This window comes from Apodemus sylvaticus, chromosome 7 (assembly GCF_947179515.1).
Source record: "Apodemus sylvaticus chromosome 7, mApoSyl1.1, whole genome shotgun sequence".
Classification (NCBI taxonomy): domain Eukaryota; kingdom Metazoa; phylum Chordata; class Mammalia; order Rodentia; family Muridae; genus Apodemus; species Apodemus sylvaticus.
In genome coordinates this window covers 64,004,165-64,028,547 of record NC_067478.1, presented here as the reverse complement: position 1 = coordinate 64,028,547, position 24,383 = coordinate 64,004,165, and the positions used below count along the sequence as shown (strand labels likewise).

General features: G+C 46.1%; 1 protein-coding gene across 2 annotated transcripts in view; it reads right to left on the bottom strand.

Annotated features, from left to right (window-relative positions):
* Hacd3 (3-hydroxyacyl-CoA dehydratase 3) overlaps window positions 1–24,052 on the bottom strand; it is a 37,979-nt gene extending 13,927 nt beyond the window's left edge. The window contains exons 1-6 of one of the 2 annotated variants that reach the window (XM_052188030.1): window positions 23,780–24,052; window positions 10,133–10,175; window positions 7,037–7,110; window positions 4,938–5,102; window positions 3,627–3,678; window positions 532–642 (exon numbers count right to left, since the gene is read on the bottom strand). In XM_052188030.1, coding sequence (XP_052043990.1) covers window positions 532–642; window positions 3,627–3,678; window positions 4,938–5,102; window positions 7,037–7,110; window positions 10,133–10,175; window positions 23,780–23,866 — 532 coding nt within the window. In that variant the 5' untranslated portion in view covers window positions 23,867–24,052. Of the gene's footprint in view, window positions 1–531; window positions 643–3,626; window positions 3,679–4,937; window positions 5,103–7,036; window positions 7,111–10,132; window positions 10,176–10,270; window positions 10,323–23,779 lie in introns of those variants that run through there. The other variant, XM_052188031.1, reaches the window with a different exon arrangement.
* Between the last annotated feature and the right edge of the window lie 331 nt (window positions 24,053–24,383).

Below are 24,383 nucleotides of genomic sequence, written 5' to 3'. Positions count from 1 at the left end.
TTCATTTCTCTTCTCAAACAGTTTACGTTTTCTATTATCATTTTATTTTTCCCATACATATTTTGCAAAAGAAACTGTCAATTGACCTACATTCAGACCACTGGAAGACTGTATTCTTTCTAATCTTTTTGAGAGTGCTCATTTGCAAGCTGCTATGATCAAACAGGGAAAAACAAGTCAGACATTGATTTTAGCCTCATAAGCGTTGTTTATGCTACTGTTAACTCTTCCTCTATGCCCCACAACACCACATGAGCAAATATTCCACAGAAATTTCTCACTGATGAAGACACATGAAAAGTCTGTAACTTAATGCCACATGTCACATCTGCAGAAACTGTCTGTAGTTCTTGTTTCCTTAAAACACATCCGCAGAAGTGAAACCTCTAGGCTGCTCCAGTCAGCCTGTTCCTTCAGAACTGGGAAAGGAGTGTCATGGTAGCATAGGGAAGGGCGGGAAGCACAGGTGCCTGTTCACATCCAAGGCAGAGAGAGCCACCTCAGCTGAGGTAGATGAAATTTCATACTTACCTTTTCCCAAAAGAAAGAAGCGCACTGTGAGGTTGACAAAGATCCAGGAGAATCCCAGGAGCTGCACGAGGTTATACATGAACAGGTACCCTTTCTTCAGGTTTGTAAGAGCTGCAAAGCAAAGTAAAGCAGGGCGGTGAGCTCCCGAGCACAGCCCCGGGGGCAGCCCTGGGTCCAGACAGCTCCATCCTCTCTTTACCTGGTGGCCTGTGTTTGTTCACCAGCTTCCTTTCACAGCCTTGACTAGCTCAGGAGAAAAATTCCACCCCTGTTAATGGATATAGGGAGATATATTTCCCCTCAGCTTTTGTTCTAGTTAACATAATACCTCTTCTCTGGGATTTTGGGGCTTGGGGATTTTTTTGGTTTTGATTTTTTGGTTTCATTTTGTTTGATTTTTGCTTTTTTAAGACCATGCAGGTCAAACTAGCTCATTTAATAGGAAGAATAAATGAAAACAAAAACAAAAAACAATTCTAAGATTTGGTCATATATTCATGTAGGCAGTCCTGTCTGAACACAGTGTGCTAGACACTGTGAAGGGCATAATGAGGACACAAAGATAATAAACACACTGCCTCCTAAGAGCTCACAATGGGTTGGGAAGCCACAGCATAAGCCAGAGGAAGACAGACAATGTCTTCTGAAAAGACAGTAGCCTGGAGAAACAGGCAGTCCTCAGGTCTGTGTGGCTAAGCCAGGATCTGCACTGTGCCTAGACGTGAGCAAGATGACACAGCCAGAGGCAGGAAGAGGTGGACACACGTTCTGGTGACAGAAAGAGGGGGAAAGAAAGGACAGAAAGGACAGTCTTGGGCAGAGACTACAGGCCAGCTGGGTCACCAATACTCTCATCAATACTTAGCTGATGCTCAGACCACAATAGTATGATCAAACAAAAACCAGCCCATCTCACAGGGCCAAAAGACACCACATGTAACACACTTAATCAAACTTCTTCATAATGCAAAAATGTACACTTCCTTCCCCAGCATGAAGAACCCTATCATCAGGAAACCATAAATTTTAAAAACAGTTTGAAGCCTTGTCTTGCATGTCTAGCATGCTAAAATCCATGTTTTAAGATTACTGTTTTTATACATGGATTACTGTTTTTATTCATGCAGTCACTGGTAAGTGGATACTAGCCCAGAGCTCTGAATACCCAAGACACAATTCACATATCAAATCATTCGCAAGAAGGAAGGAAGGAGAGGGCCCTGGTCCTGGAAAGGCTTGATGCAGCATTGTAGGGAATAACCAAGACAGAGAAGTAGGAGGGGGTTGATTGGAGAACAGGCAGAGAGAAGAGGGCTTATGGGACTTATGGGGAGGGGGAAACTGGAAAAGGGAAAATCATTTGGAATGTAAACAAAGAATATAGAAAATAAAAAATAAAAAAAAATAAAAGCAAAAAAAAAAACCTGTAAAAAAGATGACTGTTTTTACTATATCAAGTTTAAAACACTCAAAAAAGTTTATGTAAATATCAAAGGTAGCTTTTAAAAACACAACTTTATTATTGGGCCAGTTACATTGGTGCCCAGAACTATGGAGGCAAAGGCAGGAGGATATCTGTGAGTTTGAGGCCAGCCTGGTCTATGTAGTAAGTTTCAGGCCAGCTAGACCTTGTCATAAAAGTTAAAAACAAAGCAAACTATAATCATCACCATACCCATCATTAGTATTGTAGTTGTGAGGGGGCAGGCTCATGTGCTGTGGCTCAGTGTGGAGGTCACATGTCTGTGACATCAGTCTTCTGTGACGTCAGTGTCCTTTCACTTTTGTTTGGGTTCTACAGACTCACTCCAAGTTTGCACAGGCAATTGTCTTGTTGAGGGGCTCTCTGCGTTGTTGCCTCCACTAATCCTCTTTAGAGACTATGTTTTTATCTTTTAAGATGATTTTTCTAAATCCTTGGTCACTCAAACTTTTTTTAAACTCACTTAAAATACAACACACACACACACACACACTCACACACTCAGAATCTTGAATGTGTAACACATAAGATCTATGTCAATTAAAGTGGCGCTTCTTGCAAGAACTACCCTTCCAAAGCATTTCTGGGAACCCCTGAGGTACCAGAGAACGCAATTTGGAAACCACTTCTCTAAAGCCATCTCCATCCTTACTTAGGGCACGTCAAATGCTGGCCCTGCATGCACCTCACCTTGTTCTGTAGTTCACATGTGTATTTCCCAAGACCTGCATGAGCCTGCCACAGGAACATCAGTTTCTGAGGTGCCCATACTGAACCCATCTCCACACCTAGAGTCACTCTAGTGCTTCCCAAGCTGTGTGTATAATAGTTAGCTGCTGGACTTAAGCACCATCACCACGAATGTTATATAGTCACTTACAGACCTTATTTCTAATAAACATTTGGTTAGATAAAATGAATTTTTTCTAAAATTCTGAAGAGCTGGGTGAGGTGGCACACACCTTTAATCCCAGCACTCAGGAGACAGAGGCAGGCCAATCTCTCATGTTCTAAGCGAGCCTGGTAGACATATTAAATTCCAGGCCAGCCAAGAGACCTAGTCTCAAAATAAAATAATCAAAACTCTGTCTAGGGGTTGCAGAGCCACTCAGTGGTAAAGATCACTCTTGGTGAGGTCCCTGGTTTGGTTCCCAGCACCTGCATGGTAGCTAGCAACTGGTAGTAACTCATTTCAGGAGCTACAACACTCTCTTCTGGTCTGGAGCACCCCAGACACACATGCAGAACACTTTCCACCTTAAGAACTGATAACCAGAGGCATCCTTGTCACACCCTTAAGAAATCCAGTGAGAGAAGATGCCAGGCTGAAGGGGTGTGGCCTTAGTCCAAGCGCATTTCCATTGCCTACACAAGGTGAGTGCCGTGTGCCCTTAGTCTGTTTCTGAGACCAAGATTCTTGTCTGCTGCACTAGCCCTGATTTACTCAGACAAGGCTAGTCCCAAGCAGAAAGAAAAGGTAAGTGTGGTGTTCATAGCTTAAAACTAAACATAAACTCGCCCAAGCTTGCATCAGGGTGGAATTCCCGTCTCCCGCCATGCCGCTCCTACCCAGCCCATCACCTGTGAGCTGGTGGCCACCATAGCCACTTACTTTCAGGGGAGCCTTCCCTCTCTAGTCTGAGTTTATTTAGGCGTTCTTCCTCCTAGAATTTAGACAGAAAATTTCAAGAATACAAGTTAGAATTCCCACGTGCCGGCATGACCTGACCCCCTCGGGCTGCTTCTTCCCATCATGTTCAGCGCTCTCAGGAGAGACTGCAGCAGATCACCGCCTGAGCAGTGAGTGTAGTACCCCATGCAATGGATAACCAGCTAGGTGGGGCAGTCTTGTATTCTTACAGCTTGTTAAAACACCAAGCCCAGTATAGCTTAGGGTAAGAAGCGCCATTTCAAACAACACATTCCAGACACTACATTTCTAGTATGAGTTGTGGGGTTTTGTTTTTGTTTTGTTCAGAAGCTAAAATCATAGCCAGTGTCACTGTAAACCTACAGTTAGCTGAATCCACAAACACATAAAGGTGTGTCTCTCAGTATCTGAGTATGCACTCAGTATCTGAGTATGCACTCAGTATCTGAGTATGCACACCTGTATCTCCTCACTGTCAGCTGATGTGGGTGCTAATATCACTCTCCAAAAATAAGACTGCTTAGGCTGGAGAGATAGATGGCTCGGTGGTTAAGAGCAATGGCTGCTCTTCCAGAGGACCCAGGCTTGATTCTTAGCACCCACATCTGATGCCCCCTCTTCTGGCTTCTGTGGGCACAGACCTACATGTAGACAAAAACCAATACACATGAGATTTAAAAGAAAAAAAGATAGCTCCTTAAAGAAATGGTTCTAGAACTGAAGCGAAGGGTATGCAAGCCACACTGGTTATAGAGTGCCAGAAAGTGAGGGAGGTGAAGAGACAGGGAAAAATATCCTACAATGGTGACATTTTTGGGAGGATGCACTAGGCCAAGTCAAAGAGCCTCCAATGGGATGGTGTGAGCCACAGAAACGGTGCTAGATTCTAGTCCTAGCATAAATAACGGAAAGACTGAATAAGGAAAGGGGAGAGGACAGGGGAATTTCTCATGCAGAATATTTCCAAACAAATGATATGGAAACAAAACTCCCAGCTCTCAAAGTGTGACCTGTGCAGACTTCCTTCCAGAGAGCACAGGGATGGGGAGAGGGCCCCACAAACACTGTCCTGGCCAATAGGCCAAGCTTTGTGTCAAAAGCTAGCTTTTGACTCTATCTTTGGCATGTGATAAGAATGGTACTTTACCTCCCCGAGACCCCATCACCTTAGCCTGGCATGTGCCAAGTGTCCGAGTCGGCATGTAATGGGTCCCCACTCTATCAGTCCCTCCCAAGTTCCCCTCCAGTAGAGGGCCTAGTCTGCTCGCTCACCTTGGCTCTCAGCTCCATTTCCGCATCAGATTCATCCAGCCAGCGATCAAAGTCAGGGGCCAAAAACAGTGGGCGCTTCTCCTGCTTGGTGAGCCTCTCCCACCAATGACTCCCCTTCTTCTGGACTGTGATGTTCACCTGCCTCTGGGTCAGCCTGTACGCCGGCTGGGAGAGAGCAACAGCGTTAGAACTCCTTCCCTGCACTGACTGCACTGTGCTGGCGTGGCTTCCCAGAGCAACTGCAGGGGTATTTCCTCCTCTTCCATGCCTGCTTTTATAAGCCATGATACATGAGGAACATTGCTGACCAAGGGCTACTGGAAAGAGCAGCAGTGTCTTTTTCTGGCTTCCCACTCTGCCTCCATGGGCATGCCATGTTCTTAGCACCCATGCCAGGGCTATTGGAGCCACCACAAAACGAGTTCCTGCACAAGAAGATTCACAGACTCAAGACACCAGGCCAGGATGGACCAAATCATCAGCTTCCTGAGGCTAAAAGAAGGAAAACGCTTCTAGGCTCCAAACATTTTTTTTTTGAACCCTTCATCCATTCTGCTTCTGTGATTCTTACTGGCACAGTGACCGAGTCTCATGAAAAACTGCAAGATCTATCGCCTGACTCTCCAGAGGATACCAGAACTGGAAGAGAACTAGAAGTTTCATCTGAGCCCGTATCTAACACATGAGGGAAAAAATGGAAGTTCATATCACAAATAATGATGCTCTGGCTCTCCAGCATTCCCACTCCTTGGCAGCTACAAGCAACAGCCTCTGTACCACACATGACAGCCTCTGTACCACACATGACAGCCTCTGTACCACACATGACAGCCTCTGTACCACACATGACAGCCTCTGTACCACACATGACAGCCTCTGTACCACACAACAGCCTCTGTACCACACATGGCAGCCTCTGTACCACACATGACAGCCTCTGTACCACACATGGCAGCCTCTGTACCACACATGACAGCCTCTGTACCACACATGGCAGCCTCTGTACCACACAACAGCCTCTGTACCACACATGACAGCCTCTGTATCACACACTACAGCCTCTGTACCACACTCACAGCCTCTATACCACACAACAGCCTCTGTGCCACACACAACAGCCTCTGTACCACACACGACAGCCTCTGTACCACACTCACAGCCTCTGTACCACACTCACAGCCTCTGTATCACACACTACAGCCTCTGTACCACACACAGACAGCCTCTGTTCCACACTCACAGCCTCTGTACCACACTCACAGCCTCTGTATCACACACTACAGCCTCTGTACCACACACAGACAGCCTCTGTTCCACACTCACAGCCTCTGTACCATACACACAGCCTCTGTACCATACTCACGGCCTCTGTACCACACTCACAGCCTCTGTACCACACTCACAGCCTCTGTATCACACACTACAGCCTCTGTACCACACACAGACAGCCTCTGTACCACACTCACAGCCTCTGTATCACACTCACAGCCTCTGTACCACACTCACAGCCTCTGTACCACACTTACAGCCTCTGTACCACACTCACAGCCTCTGTATCACACACTACAGCCTCTGTACCACACACAGACAGCCTCTGTTCCACACACACAGCCTCTGTACCACACTCACAGCCTCTGTACCACACTCACAGCCTCTGTATCACACACTACAGCCTCTGTACCACACACAGACAGCCTCTGTTCCACACTCACAGCCTCTGTACCACACACACAGCCTCTGTACCATACTCACGGCCTCTGTACCACACTCACAGCCTCTGTACCACACTCACAGCCTCTGTATCACACACTACAGCCTCTGTACCACACACAGACAGCCTCTGTACCACACTCACAGCCTCTGTATCACACTCACAGCCTCTGTACCACACTCACAGCCTCTGTACCACACTCACAGCCTCTGTACCACACTCATAGCCTCTGTACCACACTCACAGCCTCTGTACCACACACTACAGTCTCTGTACCACACAGCAGCATCACTCCCCTTTGCTCATCTTTAGATTTTGTCCTTAGGTTGCCTAACTACTAGTACACACTTCTTAGAGTGGAAAGGCTCTAAGAAAGCAGAGAACATACCTCCGGCTTCACAAGGTCTAAGAACTCCAGGTGAAATTCATAGACATTGTCTCCTTTGGCACCATGTCCCTGAGCTGCAAACAAAAGAATGGATTTTGTGAATCTGAGCACAGCAAGGCCACCACAAACCCAGCCTGCTACAGTGCTTTGGAAAAGAAGGCAAAAGTTAGCATTCCCATCAAAAGGGTGGGAGCATGGGAACCTGAAGGCAGAGGTACTCAACAGCTGGATGAGCCAAACTATGGGCAAACCTGAACTCCATATGATTACTGATGGACTACATTTTGGACTATTTACAATAACTTAATACAGCTTGCATAATACTCAATACAATAACAGTAAAAGGAAGGTGAAGGAAGAAGAGGAGGAAGAAGGGGAGAAGAAGGAAGGGGAGAAGAAGGAAGAGAAGAGGAAGAGGAGAAAGACACAAAAGGGAGCACATGTGTAAAATTTAACTTTCTCATTTACTTTGATTCTAAATCCTAAGTAGAAAAAAAATCAGATGTCTATGCCATCCTGACTGGGTTAAGACAGGCTGCAGGACTGGGATATGACTCAGCAGTCATTCTCTGTCAGCATGCACCAGGCCCTGGGTTCAAGAAAGACAAAGCAAGGGGAAGGGAGGAGGAGGCAGAGAGAGAAGTAGGGGAAGAAAAAGATTAGGGAAGGGGGGGGAGTGCACAAACTCTACAGGCTGGTTTTGTGTGTCAACTTGACACTGGCTGGAGTTATCACAGAGAAAGGATCCTCCCTTGAGGAAATGCCTCCATGAGATCCAGCTGTAAGGCAGTTTCTCAATTAGTGATCAAGGGGGGAGGACCCATTGTGGCGGTGCCATCCCTGGGCTGGTCATCCTGGGTTCTATAAGCAAACAGGCTGAGCAAGTCAGGGGAAGCAAGCCAGTAAGAAACATCCCCCCATGGCTTCTGCATCAGCTCCTGCTTCCTGAGCTGCCTGAGTTTCAGTCCTGACTTCCTTCAGTCATGAACAGCATCGTGGAAGTGTAAGGTAAATAAACCCTTTCTTCCCCAACTTGCTTCTTGGTCTTGATGTTTTGAGCAGGGTCAGAAACCCTGACTTAGATACTAACTAACTCAAAGACGGCTCTAACCTAAACCTAACCTTCCAGCCAGGGACAGAGTGAAGGCAGAAGCCAACCTGTCCTTCAGCAGTCCCAAATGCCACAGGGCAGAGGATGGGCTGAGCTAAGGGGAAATCCCTGAGGTAGCCACTCCATCCCTGAGCCATGACAATGCTCTTTCCCCAAATCAAGCAGTCCCTTGGTCCAAACGCCAATGACCAGAGACTCCCATAGGGCACACCTCCCCTCTACTCTGCTGTCTTTCTCTTGGTTCCTTCTGGGTTTCCCTTCCCTCCTCTGGCCATTTTAGTACAACCTGCCAAGTATTTGCTATGAATGGCTACTATATTCTAAGACCATATATTCCTTAAAGTAGAACAGCTCATAGGCTAAATCCTTAAGCCTCTATCTTGAAAAACAGATCAAAACCAGCTGTTAAGAGCACTGACTGCTCCTCCAGAGGCCCTGAGTTCAAATCCCAGCAACCACATGGTGGCTCACAACCATCTGTAATGAGATCTGATGCCCTCTTCTGGTGTGTCTAAAGACAGCTACAGTGTACTTATATATAATAAATAAATCTTTAAAAAGAAAAAAAGTAAAGGCAGTAGGGTCAGATGTTGAGGGTCATCCTCAGCTACATGGCAAGTTTGAAACCAGCCTGGACTACGTGAGGTGCTATTTAAAAAATATATATATAAGAAAGTAAGGAGACCCATCCACTGGCTACCTGTGAACACAAGCCCAGTGCCTTGAGCACAACAGGAAGCCAATGAGGAGCTACAGAGAAAACACGGGCCAGATTCTTGGAGTCAGAGACCATCAGAACAGTAAAGTCTCAAAAAATTTTATCTGGGCATGGTGGATACTGGCCTATAATCCAGCCCTTACAAGCCGGGCGGTGATGGCGCACGCCTGTAATCCCAGCACTCTGGGAGGCAGAGGCAGCCGGATTTCTGAGTTCGAGGCCAGCCTGGTCTACAGAGTGAATTCCAGGACAGCCAGGGCTATACAGAGAAACCCTCTCTCGAAAAAACCAAATCCAACCCTCCCCCCAAAAATTCCAGCCCTTACAAGGCTAGGACAGGAGGTGGAGCTCAAGGCTAGCCTGGACTACATAGCAAGACATGTCTCAAAAATTCTTTTAAAAAAGGAAGGACATGTTCCCCTGGATTGAGGATACAGCTCAGCGGTGGGGTGTGTATTCAGCATCTGGGAGGCCCCGGGGTGGGCCCCCATCCATCCCCACTGCCTTCCTCAGCACAAATGCAATAAGTGTCCATCTTTGTCTTTATTAGAGTTGCTGATTTGCTTTTTAAGAAATTGAAGGTTTAAATACTTACTTTATGTGTGTGTATGTGTGTGTGTGTGTGTGTTTGTCTGTATGTCTGTGTACTGTGCCAGTTGTCTATTTCAGCTTGGATCACAGATGCAAACAGCCACTGATATGTGGAAATATTTGATTATAAGAGAGCAATCTACATGCTCCAAATACTCTGATATAAAATAAAAAAAAAAAAACCCTATTGAGGATGGAGAAACAGCCCAGCAGTTATAAATAGCTCTTGTTTCTTTTGCATAGGATCAGAGTTCAGTTCCTAGCATCCACATGTCTGTTCGCAACCGTATGTAACTCCAGTTCCAGAAAATCTGACACACTTGTCTGACTTTTGTGGTCATACATACACATACATACCATATATACCCCCCCACACACACACAGAGTTTTAAATATATATGTTTGCAAAGTGTGGTGGCACATGCCTTTAATCTCAGCACTCAGGAGACAGAGGCAGGTAGGTCTCTGTGAGTGTGAAGCCATCCGGGCCTACACAGGGAGTTCCAGGCCTCCCAAGGTATATACTAAGACAAACTAAATAGATATGATAGGTAAGTAGGTAGATAGACTGATAGACAGACAGACAGACAAATTATTTTCAATTTTTTTTAAGGCAAACTGCCATAATGCCTTCTGATCTATGCAGAGGTCTTCGAGCATCTGCCCAGATACTAACCTTTGAAGTGCAGCACATTTTCTGTGATGCTGATAGCAGGGTTCTGTGAAGAGAGACCAGGGACACAAAAGACATTTTAATATGGAGAAATTACAGTAAAGCAGAAACTTCCCCTCCTCCTCCTGGAGACTGACCTACCCTGTGCCCCGCTAAGAGACTGTTCACAGCCCTGCAGGTTTCTGGGTCTAAGGGTTCCTCACTGACTGATGCCTTCTCCAGAGACTCTAAAGTGCTCTAACTCTGTAGAACGATGAGGCTATGAATCAGTCCATTACTGATGAAGGCCAGGCAGGCAGACAAGGAGCTATATGAGGTGACTGAGAGAACAGACAGATCTTGCAGGCTGCATCCCTGCACCCCCAGTGGAACAGATGACTCACTTCCTGTGAGAAGGTAGCAAGGAAGCAGACGGAGAGCATGGACCGGCAGTCTCGGGTTATTCAAGTTGAGGACAGAACAAGCACCGTGGGAATGGATGGCTGAGAGCACCAGGGTGACAGCCTCGCACCAAAACGAAGCATTACAACAGAGCTGAGAGAGTCACTCTGTGGTCTGGCAGCCTCCAGCGCCAGATTCCCTCAGCTTCTGACTGAAAAGGAAGATTTCTCATTTTCCAAATTTCTCATTTATTCCCAGAAAGGGCTTTAATGCACACTTCAGCAGCATAAAGTAAAACTAAACATTTTTTCACTGGATTAAAAAAAGCCCCCCTCCTATGGACAATTCAAGGTGGCTCTACAAGAGGTGGTGTGGTCCCAGTGTCATCCGTTTTCCTGCTTGACTCTCAGCTCTCTGTGCCAAGAGCGGGTGCACAGACCATAAGTCATATATTCATAAAACAATTAAATAGCCAGGCAGGATGGCTCATGTCTTTAATCCCAGCACTCGGGAGGCAGAGGCAGGAGGCACCACATGCATGTCTGGCTCCTGAGGAGGCCAGAAAAGGGCATCATATTCCTTGGAACCGGAGTTATAGTACGTTACCATATGGGTGCTGGGAACTGAACCAGGGTCCTTTGGAAGAGCAGTAGCACTTATAACCAATGGGCCATTTTTTCAGGCCTGCATAAGTCTACTTTAAAACTGAGAGATATCCTTCCATGACCACCATCTTTGGACAGGCTAGACCTAACAAGCAGTGTTCAGCTGGGCAGGACCTGCCCTATTATGGCTGAATTGGGACTCGAAATCTCTGTGAGTTTGAGGTTAGCCTGATCTATAGAGCTAGTTCCAAGACAGCCAAGGCTATTAAACAGAGAAATCTTGTCTCAAACAACAACAACAACAACAACAACAACACACACACACACACACACAAAACAGAATCAAGAACAATAATAAAAGCCAGGTGGTGGTGGTGGTGGTGGTGGTGGTGGTGGTGGTGGTGGTGGTGGTGGCGGCGGCGCACGCCTGTAATCCCAGCACTTGGGAGGCAGAGGCAGGTAGATTTCTGAGTTTGAGGCCAGCCTGGTCTACAGAGTGAGTTCCAGCACAGCCAGGGCTATACAGAGAAACCCTGTCTCAAAAAAATCAAATCCAAAACAACAACAACAACAACAAAAAGAACAATAATAAAGCCTTATACCAAACAAATTCAAAATTAAAAGGAAAAGAAACTGGAGACCCTGTGGTGGAAATAACTTTAGAGCATGTAGAACATGTAACTTACATATAAGACAGACAGGCTTTGTGACTAGATGCATGTAACTTACATATAAGACAGGCTTTGTGACTAGATGCATGTGACTTTAATACTGTTCCTAGTGCCCTGACACCTGTATTAAAATGAGCTGGTACATTTGCCTAAAGGTTTTTAAACGGTACCAACATAGCTACACTATGGAGCTACGTTAAGAGCTGCAGCAGCTTTTATTTGTTTGTCTGTTTATTGAAACTGGGTTTTTCTGTGTAGCCCTGACTGACTAGGAAGGCCAGGCTAGACGCAGACTCACAGAGGTCTACCTGAGACTCCCGAGTGCTGGGGTTAGACATGCGCCACTGTGCTTAATCCCACCAAGGACTGAAGGGTCTCGCCAGCTGTGGCTACTCAAACACAAAGTCCTGGCTTAAGGCTTGCCTGATGCCTCACCTTAAGCAACGATTAGGGAGGGAGAAGGATGAGTTTGCACCTTGACCTAAGTGCAGGGAAAAATTCCCAGTGACATGTCACACCTTTGACAGATCTTGAGTTTTGATCTAAAGGACAGATTAAAAGGAAGAAATTGCATGCCATGCCTCTGGGAGATTTTGAACTCTGATCTTAATTTCTAATACCCTACACCCTGTTGGGCTACCAGCACCGGAAGTCCACAATCACTTAGCTGAACAAACATTCTGGGGCAAAAGCCTTTTACGACTTGTCAACCTCCCTCTCCCTCCCTCCCTGTCTCCCATGTATGCATTTCTCTGTGTGTGTGAGAACAGGGTCTCGCACAAAGCCTTGGGTGTCCTAGAACTAACTCACTGTGTAGACCAGGCTAGCCCTGAAGAGTTTCTGGTATTTTCTTTATTTGATGTTTTTGTTTTTAACAGAAAGGCTGATTAGCACAAGCCAGGCTTTTTACTAAAAAAGGAATAAACTTTGTTTGTGAAAAATACATGGCTAGAGTAAGGCGCAAAGGACAGCCGTGAAGTCAGCTAGGCCTGGGCTCACATCCAGATCATCTGTATCTGCCTCTCATTCACCTTCAAATCCACAACCCTTCGATCACTCTAACTTTTAAATTAGTAAGACTACCCATGGGCCAGTGAGATGGCTCTGGGTAGCACTTACAAAACCTGAGTTTCATCCTCAGGACCCACATGGTAGAAGGAGAGAACCAACTCCTTGGGTTCTCTCCTCTAAACATGTGCCCTGGACATACACATACACAATATACACATGCACAAGCACACACACTAAGTAACGTGGGAGGAAAAGTTCAACAACAAAATACATTTCAGAACTATTCTGAGCATTAAGTCGGAAGAGCATATGAAAGGCTAACATTAGTCAACACTCACAACCACACTGCTCTCTTCCTCCTCTTAAAACATCTAAGTGTCAAGCCTGGCGATGGTGGCGCATGCCTATAATCCCAGCGCTCTGGGAGACAGAGGCAGGTGGATTTCTGAGTTCAAGGCCAGCCTGGTCTACAGAGTAAGTTCCAGGACAGCCAGGGCTATACAGAGAAACCCTATCTCCAAAAAACCAAATCCAAAAAATAAAAAAAAATCTAAGGGTCTATGCCTGCAGGTCATAAGCTTTTACTTCATATTCAAAATTGGATCCAACATGAAGGTTCTTCCTCTCCCTTTCCTCCAATAGCTTGATCGACAGCTTCTCCCTGCACCTCTTGGTACAGTGCTCTCAACAGTGTGCTGTAATTATTGTTTGTTAGCTTCTCGGATGCTCTGGACTTACATTGCTTGATAGAAGCTCTATGTTCCCGATGCCTCAGTAATTGTTCAAGGAAGTGAAATTAAAGCCACTCACCAGGTGGTGGCGCACGCCTGTAATCACAGCACTTGGGAAGCAGAGGCAGGCGGATTTCTGAGTTGGAGGCAAGCCTGGTCTACAGAGTGAGTCCAGGACAGCCAGGGCTACACAGAGAAACCCTATCTAAAAAAAAAAAAAAAAAAAAAAAAACAAAGCCACTCACCCTGTTTAATCTTCAGAGCCTCTGATGTAAGTGCAGAGTTTGTGAACTTTCTACCAAGCCAGCCTTTACACAGAGGGTTTCCTTCTCATCCATGTTCTGCCTGTGTGTGATGAGAACCTGTGTCCAGGTGCTAATGTAGCAGGGCTGAAGCTTCCAAGATGAACCTCAGGCTGATATCAGGAAACCTACCTGGCTTCCCCAACCTGTGCCTGCCATATGGTTTATAATGGGAATCTAGTGTTCCTTCAGGGAGTATGGAATTTCAGTGTCTCCTAGGCAGAGTTTAGCTGAAAAAACCTGGGCTTCCCTGGGCAGAAGCATTACACATAAGTTACTATAGTTTTCATTGCTACAGAAAAGGGAATGAGTTTTCTCTTTTACTTTAAGTTTGTTTCTTTATTTAGTGTTAATGAGAATGGAACCCAGGGTCTTCCACATGCTAGTCAAGCTCTCTCACACAGAGCTACATTCCTAGCTCAGACTTTCTTTTTTTAATCCATTCTGCCAAATCCATTACCTTATTCAATATTCAAACTGCCAACAACTTGCTGAGTGAAAATCCCTTCAGCCCAGCCCTGGTATCATTCACACATGATTTTACACTCTGGTGACTGGTCTTTCACTGGCACAGACAGACTTGAGGTAATGAGCCTGTCTTCCCTTAGTAGGAAGAGTCACTTAGAAGACATCGTCTGCACATACCATTGTAGCCAGTCTTTGCCACTTCTTGTGGGTCCTCCTTTCTCCCACCCTTTTAGCTCCCTAGCATTAGATAAGACAGAAAAATGGACAGAAGAAAGGAAAGAGATCCCTGAATAGAGTCAGGGGTCAGAAACGTTAGTCTAACATTATTGTTAGACTAATTCCTGCTGATTGAGGGTTTCAGGTTGCTTGGGGCAAATTTGATCTTCATCCTCAGGGTATCTAATTTCTTCTTGTTATTTCTTCTTTGCTTATGACTACTTAATAATTTTGGGGGGGTTACATTTCAAGACAGGGTTTCTCTGGCTGTCCTGGAACTCACTCTGTAGACCAAGCTGGCCTCGAACTCAGAAATCCACCTGCCTCTGCCTCCCAGGTGCTGAGATTAAAGGCATGTGCCACAACTGCCCGGCATGAGTACTTAATAAACTGTAATCAACAACAACCAACAACCCACCCTGCATGTTGGGGGCCCTACATTTATATATCCTCTGGAAAGTTCCCAGAATTCCAAACATCACACAGTTGCAGAAACTATCTGCAGCTGGCAAAATCATAACCCTGCTAGAGCATGAGGCAAATTCATAGTCAGCTGTTATGGTCAGTGTGAAGCAGTCCCACATTCCACACCTGGGATTAAAACAAAAACATACTCTATTATATTTCTATGTTTTTTAAAGAAATCAAAATTCACCCAGTGGTGGTGATGCATGCCTTTAACACTTGGGAGGCAGAGAAGGCAGATCTCTGTGATTTTGAGGCCAGGTCTACAAAGTGAGTTCCAGGACAGCCAGGGCTGTCACATAGAGAAATCCTGTCTTGAAAAACCTGAGAGAGTGACAGAGACAGAGACAGAGAGAGACAGAGACAGACAGACAGAGACACAGAGAGAGACAGAGACAGACAAAATTCCAAAATTGTCACTACAGTTACCTATAATCATTTCTTCTTCCTTGCTATAAATTTATCTTATTTTATTTTGCCACCCTGGTGACTGAACCCAAGGTCTTGGCCATGCTAGGCAAGCACTCTGCCACAGCACTCCATACGCAGTCTCCTTAAGTTACTCCGATTATTCAACCTGTCTAGGCACTGGCCACAGCTGACCACATCCCACTGAGATGCTCTCTCCCAGCTTCTAGGACAGTCTGGGACCCGTGCCTCGGGCTACTCTTCTTATCTCCTCTTTTTTTTTTTTTCACCTGCTTGCTTTCCAAGCAGACAGTGCCTGGGCTCTCCAAACCTGCCACTGCTGCTGGTCTCTTTTGGTTTTCGCTCAGTTTTCTATCATAAACTGGCATCCTGAGAGCCAAATCACGCCCATAGTACAGTATGCAGCCAGAGGAGGTGTGCTTTTGTTTCTTCTTTGTTTTCTTTCCTCCCTACCAAAAAAAACCTGTATTTTCATTTGATTTGGAGCTTGGTAAAGGGTTCAGGGTGGTTAAAGAGCTGCCTGGCATGAAGCCTGATGCCAGGCATTGCAGAGGAGCTCTCAAGGGCTGCCAGGCTCTGGAGCCTCCTCCAAAGGTCTGACAATGAGCCTTTCAGTGAGCCACTCCATGCCTGTGGAATTATCCTCATCTAGGAAGCAGTTCTGCAGGAAGTCCCAGAGATGAGGACTTGGGTAGGCAGAGTCCAGAACACAAAGTCCCAAATGACTCAGCCCAAACTCTTCTCCAGCTTTACTCTTCATGTCTTGAGAGAGGGTCTTGAATTTATCAGCTGCTGCTTTCCTTGGAAGGATTTCCCAGTAGCTCTTCCCTCCCTGTAATAGTCCCACAATTTCACAAGGCTTTTTTTTTTTTTCATTGCCATGTGGAAGAATTTTAATCCAGCAACATGGCTGCTCTGGCAAGGACAAGGGAAACACATCCAAAGACCTTCTAGGTCTGTGTGATCTGTATGACTCACCTTTAATCTTTCTGGCTGGAATAAAACATACCCTTAGTACACACCTTTAATCCCAAACAACAGTAAAATTAGTTTGTAGAAGGAAGCACCCATGTTTGAAAGTTGACATCTAATTGAGGAGCAGACAAAGTGATGAATTAGAGGAAGATTTGACAGAATGAGTCAGAGATAGGATATGCCCAACTCTCACAAGAAGAGCAGAGAGAGGCAACTTAAGAGAGCAGTGGGAGGCTGGAGAGATGGCTCAGAGGCTAAGAGCACTGACTGCTCTTCCAGAGGTCCTAAGTTCAATTCTCAGCAACCACCTGGTGGCTCACAACCATCTGTAATGGGATCCGAGGCCCTCTTCTGGTGTGTGTCTGAAGGCAGCTACAGTATGCTTATATGCATAAAATAAGTAAATAATCTTTAAAGAGAGAGAGAGCGACTGAGCCGTGGGAGTGGGGAGGGAAAAGAGTGCAGTCTTTTACCAGGACAGTTTCACAAGACGTGTTGCAGGTGAAGACAGAATGAGCCTGAGAATAAGAAGGAGCCAGAAGATTAAAACAGATTGCCAGCGTCAGTTTAAGGCCAAGCAGAACAAGTCAGTCAGAAGCTGAGCGAAGCCAGTTTGAATCAATAGGCTTGGAGAAGAGTTTGAGCCAGAACAGCTGAGTTGAACCAGCCAGTCAAGAGTTCAGAAAGAGCTAGAAACAGTGAGTTTATTCAACAGTACACCTCTGAGACAACAATACATCTAATGAATAAAAGTTTCTTTTGCAGCGCCAGAAATGGAACCCAGGGGCCTTGCACATGTTGGGCAGGCACTCTACCACTGTGCAACATCCCCAATCCTTGCATGGCTTCTTTTAAAAAAAAATTTATGTGTGTATTTTGCCTGCATTTGTGTGTGTATATGATGTGCATGTTGAGCGACTGCAAAGGTCAGAAGAGGACACTGCATCCCTTGGAATTGAAGTTACAGACAGTTGTAAGCCACGGTGCTGGTTAATTTTATGTCAACCTGACACAAGCTAGAGTTATATGAGAGAAGAAAACCTCAGTGAAACAATACTTCCGTGAGATATGATTGGAGGATATTTTCTTAGTGATCGATGGTAGAGTGGGTGGTGCTATCCCTGGGCTGGTGGTCCTGGGTTCTATAATAAAGCAGGCTGAGCAAGCCATGAGGAACAATCCAGTAGGCAGCACCCCTCCGTCACCTTTGCATCAGCTCCTGCCTCCAGGTTCCTGTCATGTTTGAGTTTCTGTCCTGACTTCCTTCAATGATGGACTACAATGTGGAAGTGTAACCAAATAAACCTTTCCTCCCCAACTTGCTTTTGGTCATGGTGTTTCACCACAGCAATAGTAACCCTGACTGAGACAGCTGCCATGTCACTGCTGGGAATATAACATGGGTCCTCTGCAGAAGCAGCCAGTGCTCTTACCACTGGGCCTCCAGCCTCCTTATATGGCTTATTAATCAGGGCTCTGCTCAGATGTTATCTCCTTGAAGGTGTTCCCAGAATACTGAAGCTGCAGATGTCCTTGTGAATTACAAACTTCAGACTCTTCCCACCAAACACTCAATGGAAGCTCACATCCCACCACCAGTTAGTTCTAAGACCCTCTTACTGAGCTGAGTGTGATGGCCTTTAATTACCGGCACAAAATGAGGCAGTCGGATCTCAACCAGCCTGCTCTATAGACAAGAATTCTAGGACTTCCAGAGCTACACAGAGAAACCCTGTCTCAACAAAACAAAACAAAACAAAACAAAACAAAACAAAACAAAGGGTTTGGGTCCAGTCCTTGAGAGGCTGATGCCCTTGCTGCTTGAGAAGCTTAAAATCATCCTGCTTTGTCCCTCATCGATCAATAGTCCTGCATAACCCAGAGCACCAACAGGGCACACCTTTAATCCCAGCACTCAGAGGCAGAGGCAGGCAGAGGTCTGAGTTCAAGACCAGCCTGGTCTCTAAATCGAGTTCAGGACAGCCAAGGCTCTGTTATACAGAGAAACTCTGTCTCAGGGTGTGGGATGTGGGGCGTGTGCGTGCGTGCGTGTGTGCAAGGACTGAGGTGCATCTCTAAAGCAAGTTCAGGACAGCAAAGGCTCTGTTATACAGAGAAACTCTGTCTCAGTGGTGTGTGTGTGTGTGTGTGTGTGTGTGTGTGTGTGTAAGGACTGAGGTGCATATTTTACATATCAAAGAAGATGTGGTCCCCAGGTTCTCCCAGATATTGTGTGTGTGTGTGTGTGTGTGTGTGTGTGTGTGTGTACTCTCAGCAAGCCCCTGAGTAATTTTTAAAATACAGATTCTAAGGACTCATCCTTCTGCTCAAAACTCTTCAACAGTTCCATTGCTCTACAGTGACATCCAAGCACCTTGCCATGGCAACAAGGCTCTACATGACCCACATCTTCAAACCCTCCACCTCCTCTCCTTCTTCTCCTTACAACACCACACACATACTAATGTCCTTTCTGCTCCCCAGGAACCCTCCAAGGCCCAGGCCTGTCTTTGAGTCTGTGCACTTGCCAGAATGTTGTGTGTGTCTCTCTTTCTCTGGGTTCCTTTTTCCCTCCCAGGTTTGGCTGCTTTGTCTCTGTGTGTGTAATGAAGGGGGTCTATCCCACAGCCTGTCAAGCATTCAAAGAACATTCTTCCACTGACTGCAAGCCCAGCGCTATTCCCTGCCTCCTGCATAACTCATTCTATCCTTCCACTTTCCCTTGGCTCAGATCTCATCATTCCCTCCTCACATCATTTCCTGACCACTCAGTTAAGTCTGCCTCTGCCATCTCAGGTCTTTATTTTCACCACAGCGCTCATCTAGAGACCTGTTTTATTCAGTAAGTATCTTCTGTCCACCCCAATACGAAGACACTACCTTTATATTACATACCATGACCAATACCTAGCCCATGGGCTTGGATATAAATCAATTCAAATGACCAAGTTAGTTTACTACTTTGTGAGTAGTTTTGTTTTGTGGTTATAGACAGTTTAGAGTTTCTGAGTTATATTGTGAAATGTTTCAAGCAATTGGCCAAACACTGAAAACTGTAACAAACACTGCCATCCATAACTAATATGCATTGACATTATGCTCTATTTGTCTTTGCCTTAAAAGGAAATAAAACAGACAGTGGTACGATTGCAATTACTTAAAGCACATCTTCAATTCAACCAGACATTGTCAAACTGTTCTGCAAAAAAAACTGCCAATTAATACTCACACTAACTGTATTAAAGATGTCTCACTGAGGGCCAGAGAAACAACAACAAAAACAAAAATACCTCATGTTGGGCCAGAATGCTAGCTTGGTAAGCAAAGAAGCTTCTAGCCAAGCCTGACCATGGTCTATTCTTCAGATTCAAATGATAGAAGGAGAGAGCTGACTCTGAAAGCTGTCCTGACCTCCACAAATGCACTGCGTCTCAATCTTGAACATGCACATACGGGTCACACACACACACACACAGAATGTAATTTTTCACTTAATTTGTGACAGGGACTCACAAAATAGCCCTGGCTAACCTGGAATTTGCCATGTAGACCAGGCTGACCTCAAACTCACAAGGAGATCTGTGTGAAGTTTGCTGGGCACTGAACTCAGGACCTCTGGAAGAGCAGTCAGTGCTCTTAAGTGCTGAGTGGTCTCTCCAACCCAGCAAATATATTCTTAAAACTTGCCTTCCTCACCAAGCTTCTCCTTTAGGGTTTAATTTTGTTTCTTAAGATACTCTTCTGTGTTTCTAATACCAGTCTCCTCCATTTTCCTTAGCAGCTTCGTTTTATACAGTCAGTTTTCATTAACCCATTTAAAAGTGATTTTTGTGACTGACACAGGCAGAAATCTTATCTTTTCACCACTTTGGATTGATAGTTCTCCTAATCCAATTTCCTGAATGGTTCATCCTTTCTCTCTCTCTTTTTTTTTTTTTTTTTTTGGATTTGGTTTTTTCAAGACAGGATTTCTCTGTATAGCCCTGGCTGTCCTGGAACTCACTCTGTAGACCAGGCTGGCCTCGAACTCAGAAATCCGCCTGCCTCTGAGTCCCAGAGTGCTGGGATTACAGGCATGCGCCACCACTGCCCGGCTGGTTCATCCTTTCTCAATTACTGTGTAAAGCCATCTTGGTCATGTGACAAGGTTCCTGTGTGGACGGGACTGCTAACAGATGGTGCTCAGCTTCCGTGTATCTGTCTCTCATCTAGGATTTAACATCACAACCATATAAACCCCACAAATTGGATGGCACACTAGAATTTACAAACCACCTCTAAACCCAGTTCAAACATCAAAATGACCCTTTCTATAAATCAGATATTATTACTCATGTTTATGAAAATTAAGAGGTGAGGCTCAGAGTATTATCTGTGGTCGACAGCTAATAAATGGAAGGAAAAAGGCCCAATTGCACACCTTGGATGTCTTCTTCCTACCAGACACTGACAAAAACAGGATCTTTCAAACTAGCTGTGTACTCTGTCTGAATACAACAGAAACCTTGCTAAACAAACACTTGCTTTAACAACCACGGCCACTAAGCCTGACCTGTGTACTGATACTGCCCTTCAACAGAAGTGCCACTCTGAAATCGCCAATCCCCACTGCCTCTTTGCTACCACTCATCTCAAGCATAATGCCACTAGTGAAGTTGTTACTGTTTACAACCCTGTACACAACGGTGGTAGTTTGCCATCAGTGCTAACTCTGCCACTCCAAAGACTGATGTGACAACTGGACTGTGCATCCTGTCCTGGGAGGAGGCAGAATTGATCACCCCCCCCCCACACACACACACACACACACACACACACTGCTATGGAGTTTTCAACCCTTTGAAATTCACTCAGCAGCAGCAGCAGGATACACTGTAAGAGGCAAGGGTGTTGGAAAGCTGCCCAAGGGCCCAGCACCTACCTTAGGGACCAACCAATGAGAGGGAGTACTCCTTAAATGCTTTGCACGAAGCAAATGGATTGCTTCATCTTGAGCTGACCTTGAGCTAGAAGTTGTTTCAACAGAAGCCAAGTAGATTAATCAAGAAAGCAAACAGAGAGCCAGGCAGTGGTAGTGCATGTCTGTAATCCCAGCACTCTGGGAGGCAGAGGCAGGCGGATTTCTGAGTTCGAGGCCAGCCTGGTCTACAGAGTGAGATCCAGGACAGCCAGGGCTATACAGAGAAACCCTGTCTTGGAAAGAAAGGGGAAGGAAGGAAGGAAGGAAGGAAGGAAGGAAGGAAGGAAGGAAAGAAGGAAGGCAGGCAAGCAAACAGAGGCAGCTCACGACATTCACTAAATGCACAACTAGAACAGACCATTCTCTTATTAGCCATTACTAGCTCATAGAACAATAACTTCAGAAAAAGATTGTTCTGAAAACAAAATGAGGCAAAGCCTAATGCACAAGTGTATATAAAAACAAACACCTGGTCACACTGCCGCCAAAGATATACCAGACACCCTCCTCTCTTGGCCAAAGTGAACACTTTCTCCAAAGAGTTTAATCCTGTGTCTCTCCTCCTTTCTGTATTTCAGAACAGTTGTATCCACAGCATCTAAGCTACAGAGTCCCCTCCTCCATTTCGTCTCTCACAAACACTAATGCTCAAATCCTATAATCAATTTTAATAGACTCTTCACACACACACACACACACACACACACACACACACACACACACACTTGGTTTTAGCTACAGGTGGGCTCTCTGGAAAGTTCTCCCAGTAACAGGTAGACAAGAAGTCTTGTCATCTCTGGAATTCATTTCCAACTCAATGAAAGAGAGGCAGTGAATCACTTTAACACCAGGGACCTGTTTCAACACCAAACCCGATATACTGATATACCAATAGACATATTCATGAGCAACCTTTTTCGTTTTTATGTAATTTGCTTCCTTATAGACAGAATGCACTGGAAAAGTTGCCTGTGCCCTGGGAAAGTGGAGCTTGTGTGACTCATCTCTGTAAATCTGTAGTATGTTTTACACAGTATTGACATGCTCTTTTAAAACTAATGCCTCAGGCTGCAGAGATGGCTCAGAGGATAAGAGCACTGACTGCTTTTCCAGAGGTCCTGAGTTCAATTCCCAGCAACCACATGGTGGCTCACAACCATTCTGTAAAAAGGACTTTTCTCTGGAAAAGAAATTTTCTCCTTTCTTCTCCACCTTTACAGTGTTCACTGTTAACATGTATCAAACATGAATCTCTGGGCATTGTGGTGCACACTTTTAATCCCAGAACTCAGGAGGCGGAGGCTGGCAGATCTCTTTGAGTTCCAGACCAACCTGGTCTTCTACATAGTGAGTTCCAGGCCAGCTTGGTCTACAAAATGAGTTCCATGCCAGCAATAACTATGTAGTACGAATGTTTTCAAAATACAAAAATAAAAATAACCTTTATTTTTCTATTTTAGCAAAGAATTTTGTAGCAGAGTAGAGAACGACAGCACAGAAAACTATTCATCCTACTATAGAGAAGAATTTATTCTGGTTTGCTTATACCTTAAATGAAATTTGCTGCTTACTCAAAGACATTCTGCCCAGTATTAGCTTCATCGTTCACAAGGGGAAACGATTTACATTCCAGAAGCAAAGATTAGACTCAAGTGGACATGGGTACCTAGACCCTGCAAGAAAATATGCCAGATGAAATATTAATCCAGACAGGTATCTAATTGCGAGCAAGAAACAGTTCAGAGGAATAAAGGAGGTTAGAATACCATGGATGTCAAGGAGACTAAGGAGTAAGGATGTCTGTTGAAAGAACATTCCAGACCAAAACCACTTGCTTCACAAAGAATACTGAATAGTCTGGTTAGAGACATGGGAAGTTCCCAATAGGCAAATGAGATGGAATTAATGCTTAATATAACAAGATAATTTCTTTACACAACTTGGTAAGGCTGAGCTCGCAGCCTTATAGAAAGGATGGAAACCATTTCCTTGGTGAGCGGGGGTGTAGATTTCCATCACTGAACGGTTGGAGGGTTGCCCCCCGCCCAGCCCAGCGACTGGCCTTGAGAACGTCAATGGGCCGCCCCGGCTGGAGCTCAGAGGCCAGCGCTGACGTCCAGCCACGGCCCAACAGGCCACTGTCACACCGCACTTTAGACCCACAGAGTTCATCCCACAACTCAGAGGGCCTCAGGCAACCCGAAGGCCAGCGGCCGGCTTCCCGGACTCCGCTGCGGCTCCCCAGGGCGCCTGCCAGGAACAAAGGGGATACCGGGAGCCACGCGCAGAGCGCCCGACGGCACCTGCAGCCCTAGGGGAGATCGGGCACCCAACTCGCGGTTCCCGCTGGCGCACTGCAGGAGCGCAAACGCGCAGGGCGGCCGACGGGTACCTGGGGGCTCCACTGCCGCGCGCAGCCCGCAGCCCGGCCTTTACCTGCACGTCACTCAGCTCCACGCGCAGATACAGCTCGCGGTGTCGCTGAGCCCAGTAGACGTGCGGCGTCAGCACTTGAGTCTCCATGGCCCACGCTGTCCGGGAATCGGGGAGGCTCGGCTTGCTGCGCCTCGTTACCTCGGCCTCTGAGCCGCTGGAGCTAGCCGAACGCAGGCCGCAAACCCGCACGCTCCGCAGCCCGCAGCCCGGCTGTCTCGAGACACCCCACGCTCGCGGCCCGCGCTTGCGCAGTGAGGACCGGGTCGGGAGGGCGGTGCGAACCCAGCGAGGGAGAGGGCGGGGCGGGACGTGGGGAGACTAGCGGCCGCGCCACGTGATCAGCGGCGGGCGCTGTGGCCTTGGCTTCAGAGGCTTTCCAGCTTGGTGCTTATCGCGCTTCAGAGAGGTCCTTGCACAAGAGCGTGAAATTGAGATCTCTCATCTACAAAGAAAGGGCGGATCGGCGGCGTAGGAAGAGGCTTGTGTTCAAGTATTACCTTCCAAGTTTTTATGTATGAACGCAGCGTTTAGTGAGAGCCCACTTCATCCCTGGCCTTCAAAGCCACATACAGATGAGACATACAAGACATACATTGGTGTTGCT